Below are 21,351 nucleotides of genomic sequence, written 5' to 3' on the forward strand. Positions count from 1 at the left end.
AGGCAGAGAGTTCCAAAGTCGCACAACCCTCAGAGAGAAAAAAATCTCTTCATCTCTGTCCTAAAAAAGTGACCCCTAATTTTAAAACAATGCCCCCTAGTTCTGGACTCCCCCACAAGAGGAAACATCCTTTCCACATCCACCTTGTCAAGACTGTTCAGGATCTTATATCCTTTAACCAAGTCAACCCTCACTCTTCTAAACTCCAGTGAAAACAAGCCCAGTCTGTCAAATCTTTCCTCATAAGACAATCCGCTCATTGCAGGTTCTTTAAACATTCTATTACTGCCTCTACTTGCTGTGGCATGTCCTGTCAGTCAGATTTTGGTGATGTGTTACTTGCCCATGTGTGGCCTCAGATGCAGAACTCATCTTCTTATGTTTTAATTTAGAGCTGGGGGTGAGCAATGTGCATTGGTATAGTTTCATTCCTAATTTTAAATCTGTTACTATCCTGAACAATTTTCAGTACAATACAGAAACAATTACAATACAGAAATAATCTTCCAGCACAAATATGAATGGCCGTAATTTTTTCTATGTTTCAATTTTGCTAGGCGTATAATTGCTGGCAAAAAATAAACATAGCTTTAAAAAGTGCCCGCAGGCCCAACAGTGATAGTTGTCCATCTGTTTTGCTTTAATCTCTTTTATTGGAGACACCATTCCTTTGTTAGACTTTCGAAATATAAGTTCAATATAAATATTTTTTTTAAATCCATTGAATAGGGATTTCTTCAGGAAAAGTTTAATTTTACAGTAAATCCTTCTCCCTGGCAACAGTCTGAGATTATGTCAGTCTGTTCGCAACCTTGGTGTCAAATTTGACCCTGAAATAAGCTTCTGACCACATATTTGCACCATCACTAAGACGCCTATTTCCACCTCCATAACATCACCCGTTTTCACCCCTGTCTCAGCTCATCTGCTGCTGGAACCCTCATTCATGCCTTTATTACCTCTAGACTTGACTATTTCAATGCTCTCCTGGCTGGTCTCCCACATTCTACCCTCCATAAACTTGAGGTCATCCAAAACTCAGTTGCCCATGTTCTAACTCACACCAAGTCCCATTCACCTGTCACCTCTGTGCTCACTGACCTATATTGGCCCTTGGTCAAGCAACCTTTGATATTAAAATTCTCATCCTTGTTTTCAAATCCTTACATGGCTTTGTCTTCCCTACCTCTGTAATCTTCTCCCATTCCACAACGCTCTGATTTATATCTCTAATTCTTGCCTCTAGAACATCCCCAATTTAAATTGCTCCACCATTAGTCGCCGCACTTTCAGTTGCCCAGGCCCTCAGCTCCGGAATACCCTTCCGACATCTCTCTGCCTCTCTACCTCACTTTCCTCCTTTAAGACACTCCTAAAAAATGTACCTCTTTGACCAAGCTTTTGGTCATCTGACTTAATATCTCCTATGTAGCTGAGTGTTACATTTTGTTTTATAATGCTCATATGAAGGCCTTGAGATGTTTTCTTACATTAAAGGTGATATATAAATATAAGTTGTTGTTGTTGAAAAATGAACAATTATCATATTTGGCCTGATAATAGGATAATAGACTAGTACTGTCATTTAAAAGAATCTATAGTATGCAAACACCCAATGGTATCTCGATGGGAGTCAACATTGTCTGGTGTGGTACTGAAATTTCCAAAACGACCTGATCTCAGTTCAGCTGCTCATTTAGCCTGAACAACCCCATGCTTCTGGAAGGGAAATCATGCCAGGGTTTAGACGACCCAAAAGTACAGAAGATGTAACTTATGGAAAGAAATGGAGATATAGTTGAAATGCTCTCCTTATGACCTTCTCAAGGGCAATTAGGGATTGGTGGCACTCACATCCCTGAAGTGAATAGAAAAAAGTATTGTGCTGTTGTCGCGTAAATAGGAATGTATTTGGTTATGATTAAATCTTATCCTTTGGCGCGATGGAATTCTGTCACAGGATGTGTGACAGATAATTCTCTGATCATAAATTAATTGGATAATAGAGGCTGTTGTCTAGTAGGGAAAACTGTGGTTTGAATGTTTTAAGGAGTTGAATTTGCTTCTGAATAGCTGTGCTTGGTTCGCATTGTATCACACGAGGTACAAAATCTTGCAATTCATGAATTACCCCGTGTTTGTCTAAATGCTGTTCCAACAACATTTAATGGATCTGTGCAGAGAAATACCCCCTCATAGAACTATGGACACAGGCTGGCAGAACAGTGGGTATACTTGCTCAAACATACGCATGAATTGCTGCCGAGATAAAAATGAAACCCATATGGAGTTAAGATACATATCTGTTGTGATCTAATTGAATGGTGGAACAGGCGCGAAGGGCTGAATGGCCTACTTTTTTCGGTCAATGCTGGAAATCTGAAATGTAAAAAAGGAACTACACAGCAGGTGTCTTCAGCATCTGAAAGCGCGATGAATATTTTGGGTGTAAATCAGAAGATGAACTTCATCTGTTTACTGGTATGCAGCTGCTTGTAAGATATCTAGTGGTGAAGAGAAGCGATGACACGGATAACTTTCACCGTGGTTAAAAATAGGACGGAGGTATGGGAGGTCATCTCAGGTTCGATTATTAGGTCCGACTTCAAGCTGGCAATGTTTATACCATATACGGCACAAAGCCAAAACAGAAGTGCAATCAGAGCCACCTGCGCCAAAGGTGCTGTATAAAGACAGCATTGATGTTTAAATGGAAATTAGATCCATCCGAACTGAAGAATTTTATGTCTCTCTGGTCCCTGCAACCTATCTTATGGTTTGAGTCCAAAAGTAAAAAGACTGAACTGTGCTACTGCAATTGTGATTCGTAAGTTCTGTCAGTTTGTATCTTGCTTGAAAATTCACTATACAGGCGGTTTATTTCTAGCTGAGAAGAATCTGAATTGTGTTGCATGTGCACCTTAAGCTACCTTTCTGTTTGCCACATACTAAACCAGTTCTCTTCTCTTTCAGCCAATGACAGAACAGCAAGCAGACGCGAGGTCTTACCTCAGCGAGGAAATGATCGCTGGTGAGTGGAGGAGAATCATGCTAGTTGATCGCATTTTCAGGAAGGGGCTGATTATCATATTGTATGTTGTATTTCAGGACATCAGACTTTTTGGAATTAACGCAGGAACCGGATGTTCTTATTGCTTCTGGCTGTCAGCTGTGACTCAGTGGTAGGACACTCACCTCTGATTCAGAAGGTTGAGGGTTTGAGTTTCACTCCGGGACCTTGAGCACATAACCCAGGCTGACATTCCAGTGTAGTACTGAGGGAGTGCTGGACTGTCAGAAGTGCCGTCTTTCAGATTCGACGTTAGTAAACGATGCCATGACACTATTCAACTAAGAGCAGGGATGTACTCTCCAGTGTCCTGGTTAAGATTTACCCCTCTACTAATATCTCTAAATAAGGTTATCTGATCATTATCTCAATGCTGTTTGTGGGACCTTGCTATGCTCAAACTGGCTGCCACACTTCCTACATTACAACAGTGATTACACCTCAAAAAGTACCTAATTGGCTGTAAAGCACTTTGGGGGGCACTGAGGTCTTGTTCTGAGCAAACCTTTTAGGAGCCAGTTATTTACTTTGGCCATTCCATGACACTAGTCAAAAGAACTCTGGAATGTAAAAAAATCAGGAAGAAAAAACACAATATTTGTAAATAATATACACTACATACTTTTGTGATGGTTTATTTAACTGGCTGCAGTGGAGCAGTACAGTAGATAAAGTAGCCGTGCAGAGGGATGGAGCCGGTTCCAGGAGTGAGGAGACAGTCATTTTAAAAGAGGACATTTAGAAGATTAGTGGCTTGGTATCTGTAGTGCGTATAATTGTTTCAGGTCTCAGGGCTAGTTCTGGGGTAGGTTTTAGCCAATTTGGAGCCCTAATGGAGTTTGGATGGGTATTTAAAATAAATGTTCGGTTTGGCAGAATTATTATATAAATCTAAGATCTGCTTATAATATTAAATTGGATATATCAGATGCTACGTGGAGGCATGCGTCAGACATGTGCATGTTAACAATGTAAAGCCTGTAACACAACAGAAACAAAAAATGAGAACAATTTAATATAAATGATAGATTATCAAACTATTTTAAACATAAATAAACTTAGATTGTTTGAGCTTTGAATTAGATGAATAGGTAATAGAATATTTTGCACACTATCTCACAAAATAAATAAATGAATAAATAAAGTGCCTTTCACAACCCTCAGGAAATCCCAAAGCAATTTACAGCAAATGAAATACTTTTGAAGTGCAACCACTGCTGTAATGTAGGAAACATGGCAGCCAATTTACACAAAATAATAAAAATAAGAACCTTTCTTCTCAGTAGGCACCAAGGTAAAAACAGTAAAGTCATACAAATCAGAAGGTCCCTTGTTTGAGTCCATGTGGAGTTAGGTGGTATCAGCTGAAGCCACAGTAGGGGTAATAGAATTGATGAATGGTGCTCCTGGGTTAAGGAGAAGAAAATCAGTCAGACTTTTTCCTCTTGCTTGATATCTAGAGACCCCTGCTGGAAGTTCTCCGGTGGGAATATCACATCAGGAAGGGATCATACTTATTGTAATGGCCAACGCTCACTGTCTAGTATCAAGTGTGAAGATTGTCCACTTGGGTGAGGTACTGGTGGGTATGTCAGCAGGAATCAAAGTATTCAGGAGAGATGGTCGTGGCAGGGGCGATGGGGGAGAAAGTAGGCAGAAGAGAATGGATGACTTACATCATTTTGGCATACAAATTATTTTGAATTGCTTAATTGCTGGTTAATCAGAAAATGTTTCAAAATAATGCACAACTTGGCAATCTTCCATTTGTGTTCATCCACTTCTTCCTGAATCAGTGCAGAATAGTACACACTACTGCACTATGATTGATATCTTAGTTTCCCACAAGATAGTCAACTCTCAAATGGCAACAGTGCTCAGTTGCATTCATGGGGAGCATAAGCACCGACATTGATCTGTTGGGCCGAATGGCCTGTTACTGTGAGTAAATACTATCTAACACCGGACTAGCATGGTCCTTACTCAAACTACATGTGAACTGCTATCCAAGGATGTGCATACTTTAACCCACCCAATGCACATGCTTCACTGAAACGAAGTAAACCCATAACATTACTTACATTTCTTTCCATAGAGTTTAAGGCCGCGTTTGACATGTTTGATGCTGATGGTGGTGGTGACATCAGCACCAGGGAGTTGGGTCAAGTCATGAAAATCCTGGGCCAGAATCCCACCAGGGAAGAGTTGGATGCCATCATTGAGGAAGTGGATGAAGATGGTAAGAAAGCATTTGTCAACAACACTTAGCAATTTGGTCTTTCTATAATATTTGTTGTTTCGCACATGTTTGTGGTTAACAGTGGACAGATCTTATACTTCACTGCCTTCTTACCTTAGGAAGCGGTACCATTGACTTTGAAGAGTTCTTGGTGATGATGGTGCGCCAGATGAAAGAGGAGGCGAAAGGAAAGTCTGAAGAAGAGTTGGCAGAATTCTTTCGTGTATTTGATCAGTGAGTTTGACCTTTTACGACCTTGGCAGAACTATAGCCATACAGAGACTCCATTTTGAGGCAGTAGTTTTTACAATGTACACAGTAGAATGAAAGGACATAGTTAAAGATCAGGACAGTAAATGGAACACTAAATTAATTTAACTAAATCTTTTTCACAATGAAGTATATATATATATATATATATATATATATCTGCAGCTTTGGATATCATGGTTTACTTTGGTAGAAGCAATGCGTGTGACATGTTCTTGGCCCTTGACATTAATTTAATGTGGTCAATTTTAACCTGCTCAATTTGCAGGTGCTATTTTTATTTAACCTTAAAATAAAAATGAACGCTTTGCTAACAAAGGCCACAAATAGGTTACGGTAGTTTGATGCTGCAGATCTTCTCTTTTGAACTTTCCCTTTCTTTTTAATGGTCTCATTCTCTCCTAAAGGATTAACTCTTGCCAATTCCAGAGGCACCAGAACTGGGCGCATCCACCACCGCACCCCCCCGTCCCCCACCCCAACCAAATACTTTATCCAAGTAGCCCAAGAGCATCAGATACCTTCTGATGCTTCACCTAAATAGTCAATCTTCCTGAGTGACCCTGGACAGTGAGAGTGTCAGCAGGTTGAATTACCATGGAGGTCATTACAGGTATTCCTGCTCCTTTCCTCACCCAATGTCTAGATATGTGCATTTTGTAGCATGGGCTACTGGACAGGATTGTGATTCCTGGATGATTTACCCCCTGTCTAACTTCGGTGCTCTGTAGGAAATTGCTGTGCACCAATTTCTATCCATACTGGATTTCAGCAAACTTAACACATACTTGGAATTGAGTGTGGAACCAACTTGACTCTAAGCCATAATACTACACAGCTCATTAACTAAGGCATCAGAGGAACTTTCTTTCAAAGCTTTTCAAAATGAGATTGTATACTTGAGTGATAATATCATCCATCTGTTTCTGTCTATCTATGGTAACCTTGTGAGACCGTGGACTAACTAGATTGTTGGGGAAAAAATATAACCCACTTTTGCCCACCAAAGTATTTCCACTTTTCATTAATTTTTCATCCAAGTTGTTTTCCACTCATTTGACACTTAAGTGTTCCTGTCTTTCTACTTCTTCCCTTTCACCAACAGCAACCCAAGTACTCCCACTGCCCACTGTCATGCTCTGCACCCCCAACAATGTAGCTGGCTGCCTCCTGCCTGAAAACTTCCCCTCTTGTGCTCCATCTGCCAATGCTGGGACTGTGAGAATTGCTGTAAGAAATACACAGATAATATGAAGTTCTGAGACAAAACCAGAATTCTTTTCCCCACATGGACGTAGAAGGAACAGGCTTGATACACTAAATGGGCTTTTTTACTTCCATGTTTACTTGTGATGCTTATTATTGTACAATTGCCAATATATAAAAAACGTTTTTTACAAAAGGATGATTTTTGTTGTAATGACAGATAGTGGTGGTGTGAAGTGGAATCTTTTCCATTTTGGGCACCTAGTAACATCTGTTTCCCTTGGTCGGGTACAGTAAAGCTCCCTATATTCTGCTTCAAAACTGTGTTTTAACTCTAATCTTAGAAGAATATCCCCTGCTCCTCCAGTATGGATCTTTAGATTTCCCACACCAAAATTCTTGCAATTTCTTTGTTCAAGAATAACAATTTGTGATGTGGGCCTTGGCTCATTTCACATAGGACCATTACAAGCAGCTGAGGGAGCATACTTTTGACCCATGAATCAAACCAAGGTCTGAGAGGTGAAAGCTCACCTTGTCATATGTAAACTCGTGAGCTCTGCGAGCCTCTGCCTTCCCCAAGAGTGGCCTCATTGCACCTAAGATCCCAAGAAAACTCAGGAAAACTATGAGCAAACTTCTGTCTCTATGGACTACATAGGTGCACAACCTGTAGCCCCGGGAACCATATATAAAGTTTAGATCCATGTTCCCATTAATTTTCATATATTTCAAGTTATTGAAACAAACAGATCTTGGTGCATCAATTTAAGACATATCCATCAACAAGGCAATAGTTCTAAAAATAGCCTGTTAAAAATGCCCATGCCAGCAAAATTCAAAGAGGACAAAGAGAAAATAATAAATATAATCATTGAAGCTGGATTTCTAGTGTTTGGGAATTGCAAGTGTCCCAGGGGCTAAAGGCTGGACACCTCTGCCATACAGCATAGCCAGAATAGTGTTGTGTAACACAGGTCAATGATGTCATATTTCTTCACCCTTGTTGCTTAGAAATGGAAGTGTACATTCATTAGTCTGCCAGAAACAGACTAAAGAAACAGGGGTAGAAATTCATCTTGGGCGGTGGGCAAAATGGGTGGTATTGGATTCAATTCCATTGCAGTCAAAGGAATTAAATATCAGTCGCTGCATATCATGGATGGCTGATCTAGTATTGCCTGTTTTATGCCACTGCCCAGACGGATTTCTACCCTATGGTTTTTAAGCGCCTTCAAAATAGAGAACATAACATTTTGGGATACAGTGCATGAGTAGTTTGAGACATGGAGTGGTATGTGTAGTATGCTTGGAAGAAACAGGTGACTTTGGACCTATGGTTCCCAAAGCTCTCCACTGGGATTTTCCTTGTGTCATATCTGGCTCTGTTGTAGACTAATTGATAGAGATTGATTGGTATGATTAGTCAACAACTCCATTATTATTGTATCATGCAACTACCAGCATGGTAGAAAGCGAAACTAGATGGACTTTGATCTTTTCTCGTCTAGCAACTCCCATGTTCCTAAGGGAGATAACATTGCTGAATTGGAGACATTCATACTTTATATGTTGATTTTAGAAATGCTGATGGTTTCATTGATCGTGATGAGCTGAAAGGAATCCTGGCAAATAGTGGGGAGCACATTACAGATGAAGAAATTGATGAACTTATCAAGGACGGGGACAAGAACAATGACGGCAAACTTGATTTCGATGGTATGTACACAAGTAAAACATGAATAAAATTCAAGTTGTGATGTTATTTCATTTTTTTGTTGGATATGCCAAATGAGTAAGTTTTCACTGAAACCGCTTCTTTCCTTTTACAGAATGGCTGAAGATGATGGAAAATATCCAGTAAATGACCAACATTCCTCAGCAACCCATTATTGTCTCATTTCTTAACGCATCTTTGAAATGTCACCTTCCATCCCCTTATACAAAAGCAATTATTTTTTTTGACTTATGACTCGGCCCTTCTTCCAAGATCAGCAAACATAAATAATTTAAACAATTTAATTTAAATGTGTATTGTTGCCTTTCTGTAGCCAACTCATCAGACATTTGAAGTATATGTGATGGCTACAAAGAATGCAAAATCTGTGAGACAGGACTGAAGCTACACATAAAGATTGCTAGCATAGCTGCTACAGTTCACTCCTATAGAGGAAGAAGCAACCTCCTACGTATGAAACTCTTAATGATTTTGAAACCAGCAAAGAACACAGAACCATATATTCAAAACCCTTTCCTAATAAAGTTAATGTCATCTTTTTCAGCCAGTTGCTTCTGCATTTCATTTGGTGAATGACATGCTTAGAGTTTTCTAGATTTTTACTCTCCATTTACAGCAGGTGACAAAGTTCAACTGCATCCTTCCAGGTGATGTCTCTGCTCTTTATCTTGGTATTAAAAAAAACTTGCATTTATATAGTGCCTTTCATGGCTGACAATCCAGTGCAGTACTGAGGGTGTACTGCACTGTCAGAGATGCTGTCTTTCAGATGAGTCTTTAGCCGTGGCCCCAGCTGCCTGCTCAGGTGGATGTAAAAGATCCCATGGCACTATTTTGAAGAAGAACAGGGGAGTTATCCTTGGTGTACTGGCCAATATTTAGCCCTGAATCAACATCATAAAAACAAAGTACTTGGTCATTATCACATGGCTATTTATTGGAGTTTGCTGTGCACAGATTGGCTGCCGCGTTTCCTACATTACAACACTGGCTACACTTTTAAAAAGTACTTAATTGGCGGTAAAGTGCTTTGAGATGTCTGGTGGTCATGAAAAATGCTATATAAACACAAGTCTTTTGTTGTTCTTAAGAGCTTTACAACCAATTAAGTATGTTTGAATTGTAGCCAGTGTTGTCATGTAGGAAATGTCGCAGCTAATTTGCACACATCAGGTTCCCACAAATAGCAGTGTGATAATGACCATATAATCTGTACTTCAAATGTTGATTGAGGGATAAATATTGGCCAGGACATTAGAGATAACTCTCCTGCTCTTCTTCGAAACAGTGCCAGGGCGTCTTTTATATCCACCTGAGAGGGCTGACGGGGCCTCGGTTTAACGTCTGCATCCCTGACAGTGCAGCAGTCCCTCAGTACTGCACTGGAATGTCAGCTTGTTATAAATAAACTATTGGGCAATTCTGTTTAATCCTAAAGACAAAAGATAAGATAATACAAAGCAGCAGGCAAACCCATGAAATCACACTAATGAGAATTAGAAATATGAATATATTACCATAGTTATCTGGTGTGTCCAGTGTCAAATTGGGCTCCAACTCAGCAGAAATGTAACCTCCAAACTCCAGCATGTCTGGGCCAATTAATGAACATAAGGAATAGGAGTGGGAATGGACAATATGGTCCCTCGAGCTTGCTCTGTCATTCAATACATTCAAAATTTATGCCTGATCTGCCTCAACTCCACTTTCCTGCTGGCTCCCCATATTCTTTCATTCCCTGAGAGACCAAACATCTGATTATCTCAGCCTTAAATATACTTAACGATGGAACATCCACAACCCTCTGGGATAGAAAATTCTAAAAATTCACAACCCTCTGATTGAAGACATTTCTCCTCATCTCTGTCCTATATGATCAACCCCCTATCCTGAGACTTTGCCCCCGTGTTCTAGATTCATGCCTTTTCAAAAATATTCTGCCTCTCTATTCTTACTATCAAATGCCTTATCGAATGCCTTTTGGAAATCCTGGTATACTACATCTACAGGCTTCCTTTTATCTACCCTAATAGTTACATCCTCAAAAAACTCTAATAAATTTGTAAAACATGATTTCCCTTTCATAAAACCGTGTTAACTCTGTCTGATCACACTGTGATATTCAAAGCGCAATGTTAACACTTCCTTAATAACAGATTCCAAGATTTTCCTGATGACTTCCAATCCAGTGGAATCTAGGGAATGTTGGAAATCATAACCATTGAATCTACTATCTCTGCAGCTACCTGTTTTAGAACCATGGATGTAAGCAATCAGGTCCTGGGATTTGTTGGTTTTTAGGCCTTTAAGTTTCTCCGATGTTTTTTTCTTTGCTGATATCAATTTAATTAAGTTCCTCACTCTTACTAGCCCCATGTTGCCCTCCATTTCTGCTTTATAATTTGTGTCTTCTACTGTGAAGACGGACACAAGATATTTGTTCAATTTCTCTGCCATTTCCTTATTTCCTATGTTAATTTCTCCGTCTCTGCCTCTAAGGGACCAATGTTTACTTTAGCTACACTCCTTTTTATATACTTGTTAACGCTGTTACAATCTATTATGAAATTCCTGACCAGCTCATTGTCATATTCTAGTTTTTCCCTTTATATCAACTTTTTGGTCACCCTTTGCTGGTGTTACGATCAGGTGAGGAGGGATTACAAGGCTTCCCTCTTGTCCTTCCCCTTGTTTGACCACAACAGGATTTATTTCTTTTTAAACAGTGAATGTGCTTATTACTTCAGTGAGTACTTAACCTTTTACCTTTGTTGTGATCATAAAAGAACCAATCGGGCAGGTTTTCTTGAGTTTAACCAGGAAAGAGGTGCGTTTATTGTACATAACCAAAAACCCAATCTAAATAAAATAATAAACTATGCTACACTTTGACTCACACACACACATGAGAATCACACACACAAATAGATTAGAGTGGTGAGCAATAGTGGTTGGAATAGAGTTTGGATTAAATAAAAATAATATACAGTGGTGTCTGTTAATTTAGTTGTCTTCCAGATGAATCTGCAGTCCTGAAGCTTGTGGTTGGTAGATGTTCTTGGAGACAGTAGTTTTCTTCCCAGGGGTCTTTGTCTTAGATCTTTTCCAGCCAGTAGGCAAGCTTTGAATGCCCCAAGGTCACCTGGAGAGAGAGAGAGAGAGAGAGAGACAACCTATGGGTTCTGCACGGTCAAAATCTCTGGAGCTTGTCCCTTTGCAGCGAAAGGCTGCTAGCTTTTCACAGATGGGGAGGCAGTCACATGATTGTCCAGTGTCTTTGTTTGCAATTTAATTAGATTCAAGTCTAGGAATTGTCAATCTCTCTCATTGTTTCAATGTTTACCCCCTGGAGGTACATCTCCACTAGTGAATGCTCCAAGTTGGCTTTGAATGTCCCTCTAATGAGGGTAATACTGGATAATCTACTCAATTATCCAAGCCACTGTTCCAGATGGGAGCCTTGTTAGATATACATCTCCGATTCGATGTCCTGGAATGTGAGGTATTTCAATGCAAATTATGGTGGCCATCTTGGCTGCCAGCTTCTTAAAAGTTAAGTATAGGATCCTAGCTTTCCTTTTTAAAAGTTTAATATTGGTTTTCAACCAATGAATTAAAACTCCTCATTTGGCCTAGCACGCTTTCTTGACATCTCTGCTCCAAGTGGAATGAAATGTGATGACAGAAGCGTTTCATTACCAGGTCATAGGGGGGAAGAAAACACACATTCATTCTCAAGCACTCACTTCTCAAACTCAGACTGCCATAGCTAGGCTCTGGTTTAATTTTTGGAATTTTGTCATCATCCTTCCTTTGGATGAGGTGCCATTAAAAATATGCATTTCTTTTGGGTCTCGTTTTGTCATATGGGGTTAAAGTTTCTCTAGCATTAATCTGTAGTACTCTAGGAATAAACATGTGGTCGTTGGTGAAGCTTCTAGTATGCAAATTTCTGTTACTGCTGATGGCAAGTGCTCCTGTCTGTGTAAGTTTTAATCCTTTAACTGCTGTTTCCACAACACATGCCTTTAACCATTCAGGTTCCGGCACCTTGATCATTTTTATCTCAACAGTGCTAGTGGGTGATAAATTGTGTTTTAACCCCCGTGAGGTGTCTTGAGATTTCCTCCGGGCCCTTGTTCTTGCTGAGTTCTGAATCTAAATTGTTGGGTTTGATTAGCTTTGGATTTGGGACCTGATCATTGGATTTTTCAGTGGGTTGATCCACACTGACCTCACTTTTAGTTTTTTGGTGAGTTACACAATTGCTGTTTACTTTAGGGCATTTTTCCTTCCCTTTTCCCTTTACTTTGGGGAGGGTTTTCTTTCTAATCTGCCCTATGTCCTCTGGGACATTACTCCTTGCAGATGTCTGTCCAGCTTTCACTGCACTCCCCTGTGGCATTTCAACTAGGTGAGGCATCTTCCTCACTTTAGTATTGACCTTTTGGGAACTTTCTTTGCTTCTTCAGATTTCTGTAAATGCTGTGATCTGCCTTGCTTGGCCTCCTCTTTGTTCTGCATTTAAATAGGAGAGTGTGGTGTCTAATTTACCTCACATTTTAGTGTTGGCTAACCGGACAGTAGGGGGTTTGATTTGGGAACACTTCAGTCCCTCCTCTAACTCGTCCTCACTTCCTTTTTGTCCTCCTCTGTCCTAACTGCCTGACAGAACTGGGCTTGGTTGTCCCCTTCCCGGCTGTGATACTGTTTTAACATGTTAATGTGGCACAGCCTTTGCTTTCTCCTACAGTTTGGGGTGTCATGCTAGGCCCCCACCTGCCAAGAATGAGGCACATTAATTTTGTCATAAACATTAATTTTAAACTGTTACTGGAGTGAAGAAAGGACTTGCTAAATGGTTCAGCCGTGGCTGGAAAATATATTTGCATATTAACAGACAGTGATTGGAAGGACAAAGGTCCATTCCCTGACACATTCAACCCACAATGGACCTTGATCACCAGGTATTGTGTGTATGAGGAGCATTCCAGAGATTGCTAAGGTGATACAATCCAAGACGTGGTCAGACCAGTTAGTCATATGACTAACCTGCTTGGCAACTTGGGTTTTTCTGAATTGTACAAACAGTTTGAACTCAGAATGTCTGTTTGCTCCTGGACTGAAAAATTCTCACCTGGCTGGCTCGCCACAACCTCTCTTGTCTGGCTCTCCATCTCTTTCTCACGGACCTCCAAATCCAATGAAGACACATGAACGCCAAGAGAGAAACGTCTCCTACAGTGAACAAGGTTTAAGATGAATACTGGGCTCCAACGAAAAGCAAGATCTACCTACAATCAAGGACTCTACAGTGAGCTCGAAGACTCGTAACCATAACCCTCTTCAGATATTGCCTCAAACTTTTCCACTTTATTTTTCTTCTGTTCTTTTCTATCCCTATCTGCATGTGTGTATCGTGTATGCATGCTAGCTTGGGAATGTTGTGTATCCGTCGGCGTTAACCGAATTAGAGTTTAAGTTTAATAAATTTCAACCTTTCTTCTTTAAACCTAAGAAAACCTATTTGTGCTGGTTTGTTTGCCCTATAATTGGAAAGCAGTGAACAAGGATTCACTAAGGGGGAGCTAAAAAACATGGTGTGTTAAAATTAAACCCTGTTACGGTAAGACAAGATGAAGACCGAGAGGGAACCCTAGACACCTTTCTCACCTGGTCGTAACAGGGATGTCAATTAAATAATTTACCTGACCAATCCTTTTTGCTACTCGGTATGGGCCACTGAACTGGGCTTTCAGGGGTTCACCCTGAATTGGGAGTAGTAATAGCACATGGTCTCCAGGCCGATATCTTCTGGCCTTTGCATGTTTATTTGCCTGCCCTTTCATAGCTTTCTAGGAGGTTTTTAGGTGCTCCTGAGCCACTGCACAGGCTCTCGTGAGCCGATCCCGGAACATGGAGATGTAGTCTAATATAGAAGGCTCATCCGTGTCCCAAAAACCTCTCCTTGATTAGTTTAAGAGGAAATTTCACCTTGTGTCCATAAACCAATTCATAGGGACTAAATCCAGTGCACTCATTGGGTGAGTCCCTGGTGGCAAACAAGAGAAATCCCAACTCTTTGTCCCAGTCATGGGGGTACTCATAGCAGTATGCCCTGATCATTGTCTTTAAGGTCTGGTGATATGTTCCAAAGCCCCTTATGATGGTGGGTGTTAAGCTGAGGACTTTACCTGGGTTCTGCTCAGATTACACATGACTTTCTGAGAGATAACAGACATGAAATTCATGCCCTGATCTGTTTGGATCTCGGCAGGCAGCCCATATCTGGTAAAGAATTGGGTTAACCCCTCCAGCACTACCTCGGCAGAGATAGTTCTCAGTGGAATGTGTCTGGAAATTGGGTAACCACATCCATGATGGTGAGAAGATACAGTAGCCCCCTTTTGTTTTCGGCAGGGATCCAACATAGTCCACCAGCACTTTGCTGAAGGGCTCCCCAAAAGCTGGTATGGGAATTCAAAGTGCAGGTTTTATTGCAGGTCGGGGCTTCCCCACAACCTGGCATGTGTGGAAAGTTTAACTGAACTCCACCACATCTTTGTGGAGCATTGGCCAGCCAAAATGCTGTCTTATGCGGGCTTGGGTTTCTCGTATACCGATATGTCCAGCCATTGGAAGTTCATAGATTATTCCTAGTATTTCCTTACGGTACCTCGGCAGCACCATTATCTGGTGTACAACTGTCCACTCTTCATCCACAGGTCTGTGAGGAGGTTTCCCCTTCCTCATCAGCACCTCATTCTTTAAATAGTAGCACTCAGGGACTCCCTCTGCTTCGGCTTCGGTTTGGACTGTCTGTGCTAACTTTTTTAATACAAGTTCGGCTTGCTGAGCCTCAACTAGGAAGACTTGTTTAACCCATCGTTTGGCTCCTCTAACTTCCCAAAGAAGGTTTCAACTAACCAGATAGTAGGGTCATCTGTCTGCAGTGCCAGTTCAGCCTCCTCTGATGGAGTTTGTTTGGCTATGGACCGGGTCACCACACAAGTCAGGGAAAATGCTGGGGACCTTCTCCTGCAAATGCTCTGTTTCCCTGACCTCTTTTAGTCTCTCTAAAATTACTGAGGAAGTTACCACCTTTGCCCCTGCCAGATCATTACCCAGGAGCAGGTCAATCCTGTCCACAGGTAAACTAGGCACAATCCCCACAGTTACTGCCCTGAAACAAGGTTGCACTCCGGGTGCACCCGATATAAAGATATGGGCATATACTTTCCTCTGATACTGTTTACTGGTACTCTAGCATTCAATGCACTCTCTGGGGAAAGGTCATGTTTTTCCCAGCAGAAGGAATTGAGTGGTCCCTGTATCCCTAAGTATGACTATGGGCTTGCTTGCCTCACCTTTCCTTGGAACACAAAATCATGGTGACTCTCAGGGATTTTGTTAAGTTTTCCCGCACTCACAGAAATATGTTTAATGGGTCTTTCTGCTGCAGTTAAAGCCGCAGCCTGGTCTGCTGTGTTTTACATCACAGCCCCTTTTCCTGCACTGGCCTTGTGTGCCTGATTAATCCTACAAGTTTTCCCCGTAACTTCCAGCAGTCAGCTCGAAGGTGACTTGACTTGTTACAATGAAAACACACAGGATTTCAGGCGTCGCTCCTGCTCTCAGCACCATCCTTTTTGGTCTGAGGAGGGCCCCCTGTATGTCCAGCTTTCCCTTCTCGCCCATGTCTATTCAGGCTCCTATCAACTTCCCACCTTTTATCTTTTTTGGTTTTTTTGGGGTGACTAGGGAAGGGTTTCCCTTGGGGTAAGGGCTTGGTGGACAAGCGTAAATTCATCAGCCAAGATTGTGGCTTGCCTGGCTCTTAGAGCCTTTTGTTCCTATATGTGGGTTTTAATGGAAAGGGGGAGCGAGTTTTTGAACTACTCGAGAAGGATCACTTCTCTGAGGTTTTCATATATGGGCTGTATCTTGAGTGCCCATATCCACTGCTCAAAAACAAGCTGCTTAACTTTTTCAAACCCGAGGTAAGTTTGTTCAGGCTGCTTTTGGAGGGTTCAGAATTTCTGGCGGTATGCCTCCAGTACTAGCTCATATGCATGCAAGATAGCATTTTTAGTCATTTCGTAGTCTGATGAACTCCCATCAGGCAACAGTGAATAAACTCATGGACATTTCCTGTTACTTTGTTTTGCAATAACAGTGTCCAGCTGTCAGTTGGCCACTTCAGCTGTTTTGCAAGCTTTTCAAAAGAGATGAAAAATGCTTCCACATCCCCCTCATTGAACTTTGGTATCAGCTAGGAGAACATTAAGAGTTCAGCATTCGGGTCCTCACTAGCAGTGCCTTCACTGCTTGCATTGGGTATTCCCCTAGTTAGTTCAAGCTGTCCTAACTCCCTTTTCTCCTTTTCCTTCTGGAAAGCTCTTTCTTTTTCCCTTTCCTGATACTCACTCTCCTCTTTCTCCTTCTGGAATTCTAATTCTATTCTCTTCTGTTCTAGCTGTATCTTAGCTAATGTTACCCTGTCTATTTCTGACTCCAAACCTGTTTCTGAGTCTTCAGGTTCAAGTGCAAAATGGTTGCCCACAGGTTTTAGGATTTTGAGTTTCCTAGCTTTTCAACGAATAGTTATCCCTAACTGCCCAGCTACATTCCTCAACTTTTCAATAGATAGGGCTTTTAACCTGTCCCAAGTTACTTCACTCTGGTTTAGGAAGGTACTGGCCTCGAATGTGGACATGTTAGAACTCTAGCAGTGAAAATCACAAGAAAACCTGAATCGAAGTTTTTACATTTTTACTGGGGATCAATTTGGTTTCCCACTTCCAATTTCTCATTTGTCTTTGAGTTCTAATCATGGACTCAAACCCCCAGATTTATGTTACGATCAGGTGAGGAGGGGGTCACAAGACTCCCCACTTGTCTTTCTCCTTGGTTGACCGCAACAGAGTTTATTCCTTTTCACTTGCTTGCCACTTCCATGAATGGTAAACCTTTTACCTTTGTTGTGATCATTAAAGAACCAATCAGACAGGTTTTCATGAATTTATCCAAGAAAGAGGTGAGTTTATTGTACTTAACCGAAAACCAGGTCAAAATAAAATAATAAACTACGTTACACTTTCACTCACACACATATACACACACACATGAGAATTACACACACAAATAGATTACAGAGTGGAGAGGAATAGTGGTTGGAATAGAGTTTGGATCAAATAAAATGAATATACAGTCTGTGGTGTCTGTTAATTCAGTTGTCTTCTGGCTGAATCTGGAGTCCTGAAGTTCATGGTTGGTAGATGTTCTTGGAGACAGTGGAGTAGGTCTTCTTCTCGGGGGTATTTCTCTTGGATCTTTTCCAGCCAGTAAGCAAGCTTCAAACACCCCAAGGTCACCTGGAGAGAGAGAGACAGAGACAGAGAGACACCCCTCTAAGAGTTTTCATGGTTAAATTCTCAGGTGCTTGTCCTTTTGTAGCAAAAAGCTTCTAGTTTTTCACAGATGGGAAGGTGATCACATGATTGTCCAGTGTCCTCGTTTGCAATTTAATTCGATTCAAGTCTAGGAATTCTCAATCTCTCTCGGGTCTCATTGTTTCAATGTTTACCCCCATGGAGGTACATCTCCACTAGTAAATGCTTCAAGACAGCTTTGAATGTCCTGCTAATGAGGGTGATACTGAATAATCTACTCAGTTATCCAAACCATTGTCCTGGATGGGAGTCTTGTTACATATGCATCTCCGATTCGATGTTCTGGAATGTGAAGTATTTCAATGCTAATTATGGTGGCCATCTTGGCTGCCAGCTTTTTAAAAGTTACATGTAGGATCCCAGCTTTCCTTTTTAAAAGTTTAATGTAAGTTTCTAACTGATGAATTAAAAATCCTCATTTGGCATAGCACTTTTTTTGACACTGGTTTCTAAAACACTGTCGATCATTAGTGCTACAGACAGGTGGGAAGTGGTATGGGTGACTTCCACTTTTCACCTCTCAACTGACCGCAGATAGTGTTTTGAAAATAGTGTTTTAGTCCCTGAATTTTTTAGGGGGGTCAAATAAGTCAACAAACGACAGGTTTTCTCGTAGGTTAAAAAAGAACGATAAATATATTTTTTTACACAATAACCGAAAAATATTTGCAACTTCACCCACTCATGCATTCACACACACAAGACAAGACAGAGAGTAGAGTGTAGCATGCAATTGGAGTCCAATTGTAGAAAATGAGTTCTTTGTTTTTTAAAAAAAACTTTAGAAGCTCTTCAGCAGGACATTTTTCAGCAATGCAGACCTAAATGTTCTTTATCTTGAAAAGGGTAAAGTGTCGTAGGCTCCTTATAGTTAAGCCTTGATCTGAAGTTGATAGTGGAAATCCTGGTTCATTTTCGCAAATGGGGAGTTCTAAAGTCACCTTGCAATTTATCTGCTGCAGTGGTTAAAAGATGTTATCAGCAGGGCTCCTGCTTAGCTGGTATGGTCTCACAGCTGTTCTGGCTGGAAAAGGCTTTCTCTGGCTGTTCTGCCTCTCTCTCCCCAGAGAAATTCCATTTAAGGTAGAAACTTGTCAAGTTGGGGTTTTGTCATGCAACTAAAGGCTCTCTCTCCTGGGGTGATTCATACAAGGTTCCAGGATATGAGAACCATTCTTGCATGATGGCATCTGAATGTGGTCTATTCTGCCAAAGTGGTGCTTTTTTACACCTATTATCTTAGTCTTGGCTACAGAGTCAGTCTGTCTGTAAAAGTCTTTGCTGGTATCATTCCTGCAGATCAGAGTTGTTTGCATGGAATTGGCTGTTGTCCATTTCAATGTGTTTTCCCCAAAGCTATTTCAGATGTGATCATAGATTTTGCCTTCAACAGACAAACATGTTTGTTGAGAGTAATGGAGGGGTCACCTGACCTCTACTCCATCTTGTCTGTGGCACAAATGTGTCATTTTTGCAGTTTGGTTGAACAGTTGACTTTTATTTCATAATTCCTCCAGTTCATTTCATATTTCATCACTGTTCCCTCTGTGAGTGTGAAAGCACCCCGCAAAAAGGGAAAAATGAAATTCCTCGTTATTTCATTTTTGTTGTTTCTTGTTTTTCAAAAAGAAGAAAGTAAGACATATGTTACAGCCACATAGTGAGGAGTGTGGGTGGTCCCCACTGTTCAACCCCCAATTGACTGCAGCAAGTGTTTTTGTTCCTCAGGTTTTTAACCTTTTGTTTTATTTGTCAAATAAACAAACGGTGACAGGTTTTCTTCGAGGTTTAAAACAGAAGATTAATTATTTATTGAGCAATATTCATTATCCTGAAATTGTCACAACCGCACTCACATACATTTACTTGCACATGTGTGCACACACACACACGCACACACGAGACACAGAGAGGAAAAGGGGTAAGTGGTTTGAAGTGAGATAGGTGCTCGGTGTTCATGTTTTGTCTTCTCAGAGATCAATTTCTTCTTTAAAGTTGCAGGCCTGAGTTTTGCAGATTTCTTTGTTGGTTGAAATTTCAGTCTGGAGTCAGGGGATCATTTTCTGTTCTCTGTTGCACAAGTTGAAATATAGAACTCATAGCAGGGCACCTTCCTTTTGGCTTGCTGGATTTTCTCCCAGATCTCAGATGGATGGGATTTGATGATGTTTATTCTGGGTTTTCTTTTTCTCTCCCCAGAGAGCTACTTTTAAGATCAAAATGGTCTCACATCTTGATAGATCTTCCTACCTGTGGTGATCAACAATTGCCCAGGATGTGGCTACTTCACACCTTCTTTGTTTCAGAGGAATCCATTCAATTGAAAAATGTCTCTTGATGGGTTCAGGATGGGTGTAATTAACACCTCCTAGCTTAGAATGTATCCCTTTGTCCTTGCCAGATAGTAAGACAGTTTGAATATACAAGAACAGGTAATATGACCTTCGGCAGCCATTTTTTCCAGAATATTGTCCACTTCTTAAAAGAAAAGTCCATTTTTACAACTCTTCCATTTGAGTTCTGTATTTTCAATCGCTGGACCTCACGTGAGCATAACACTTAGGAAAGCACACATCTGCACACATTCATCCCATGCACTCTTCAGGCTTTCAGTCATGATTTTTTTACAGATTTCTGGTAGTACAGTGTTTAAATTCTGGACTGTGCGTTGGTAATAATGTTGTTCTTCCCAGCTATATGTACAATTTTCAAGTTGAACAGCTGGAGATGTGAGCTCCATCGGAACAGTCTGGCATTTCTAACTTTGAATTTTTCCAGAAATATGATGGGGTTTTGGTCAGTATAGATTTGAATTTCTCTGTGTCCGTTATTTGCATAAACTTTGAAATGTTGAAGGGTTAGTAGGAGTCCTAATGTCTCCTTTTCTATTGTGGAATATTTTCTTAGGTGTTTGTTTAGTTTTTTTTTTGAAAAATAGCCAATTGGCCTCTCGAGGTCTGAATCATCATCTTGGAGTAAGACTGTTCCGTCTCTGACATCACTGGCATCAATAGCCATCTTAAAAGGTCTGTTAAAATTTGGGGCTGCCAATACTGAGTCATTTGTTAAAATTGCATTCAACTTTTCAAAAGCTAGCTGGCACTGTTCTGACCACACTACCTTTTCACATTTTCCTTTAATTAGTTAGTTAAGAGTACAGTTAAGGTGCTGAATTTGCAAACAAATCTTTGGTAGAAACCGCACATTCCAAGGAATTGCACGATTTCCTTCTTAGTTTTGGGAACGGGAAAATCTACCAGGGCTTGCACTTTTGCTGTCCTTGGCAACATCTGACCTCGGCCTACAATGTGGCACATATAGGTTACTTTAGCCTTAGTGAATTCTCTCTTTCCTATATTGGCGACTGGGTGAGCTT

At 40.8% G+C, this 21,351-nt stretch overlaps 1 protein-coding gene across 1 annotated transcript; it reads left to right on the top strand.

Annotated features, from left to right (window-relative positions):
- The first annotated feature begins 2,976 nt into the window (after positions 1–2,976).
- Positions 2,977–8,649, top strand: LOC137378446 (troponin C, skeletal muscle-like). Its single transcript, XM_068048772.1, has 5 exons — positions 2,977–3,031; positions 5,166–5,309; positions 5,429–5,543; positions 8,368–8,504; positions 8,618–8,649. Exons 1-5 carry the CDS (start codon positions 2,977–2,979, stop codon positions 8,647–8,649), a joined length of 483 nt encoding a protein of 160 aa, XP_067904873.1.
- Positions 8,650–21,351: the final 12,702 nt, after the last annotated feature.

Source organism: Heterodontus francisci, chromosome 16 (assembly GCF_036365525.1).
Source record: "Heterodontus francisci isolate sHetFra1 chromosome 16, sHetFra1.hap1, whole genome shotgun sequence".
NCBI classification, from domain to species: domain Eukaryota; kingdom Metazoa; phylum Chordata; class Chondrichthyes; order Heterodontiformes; family Heterodontidae; genus Heterodontus; species Heterodontus francisci.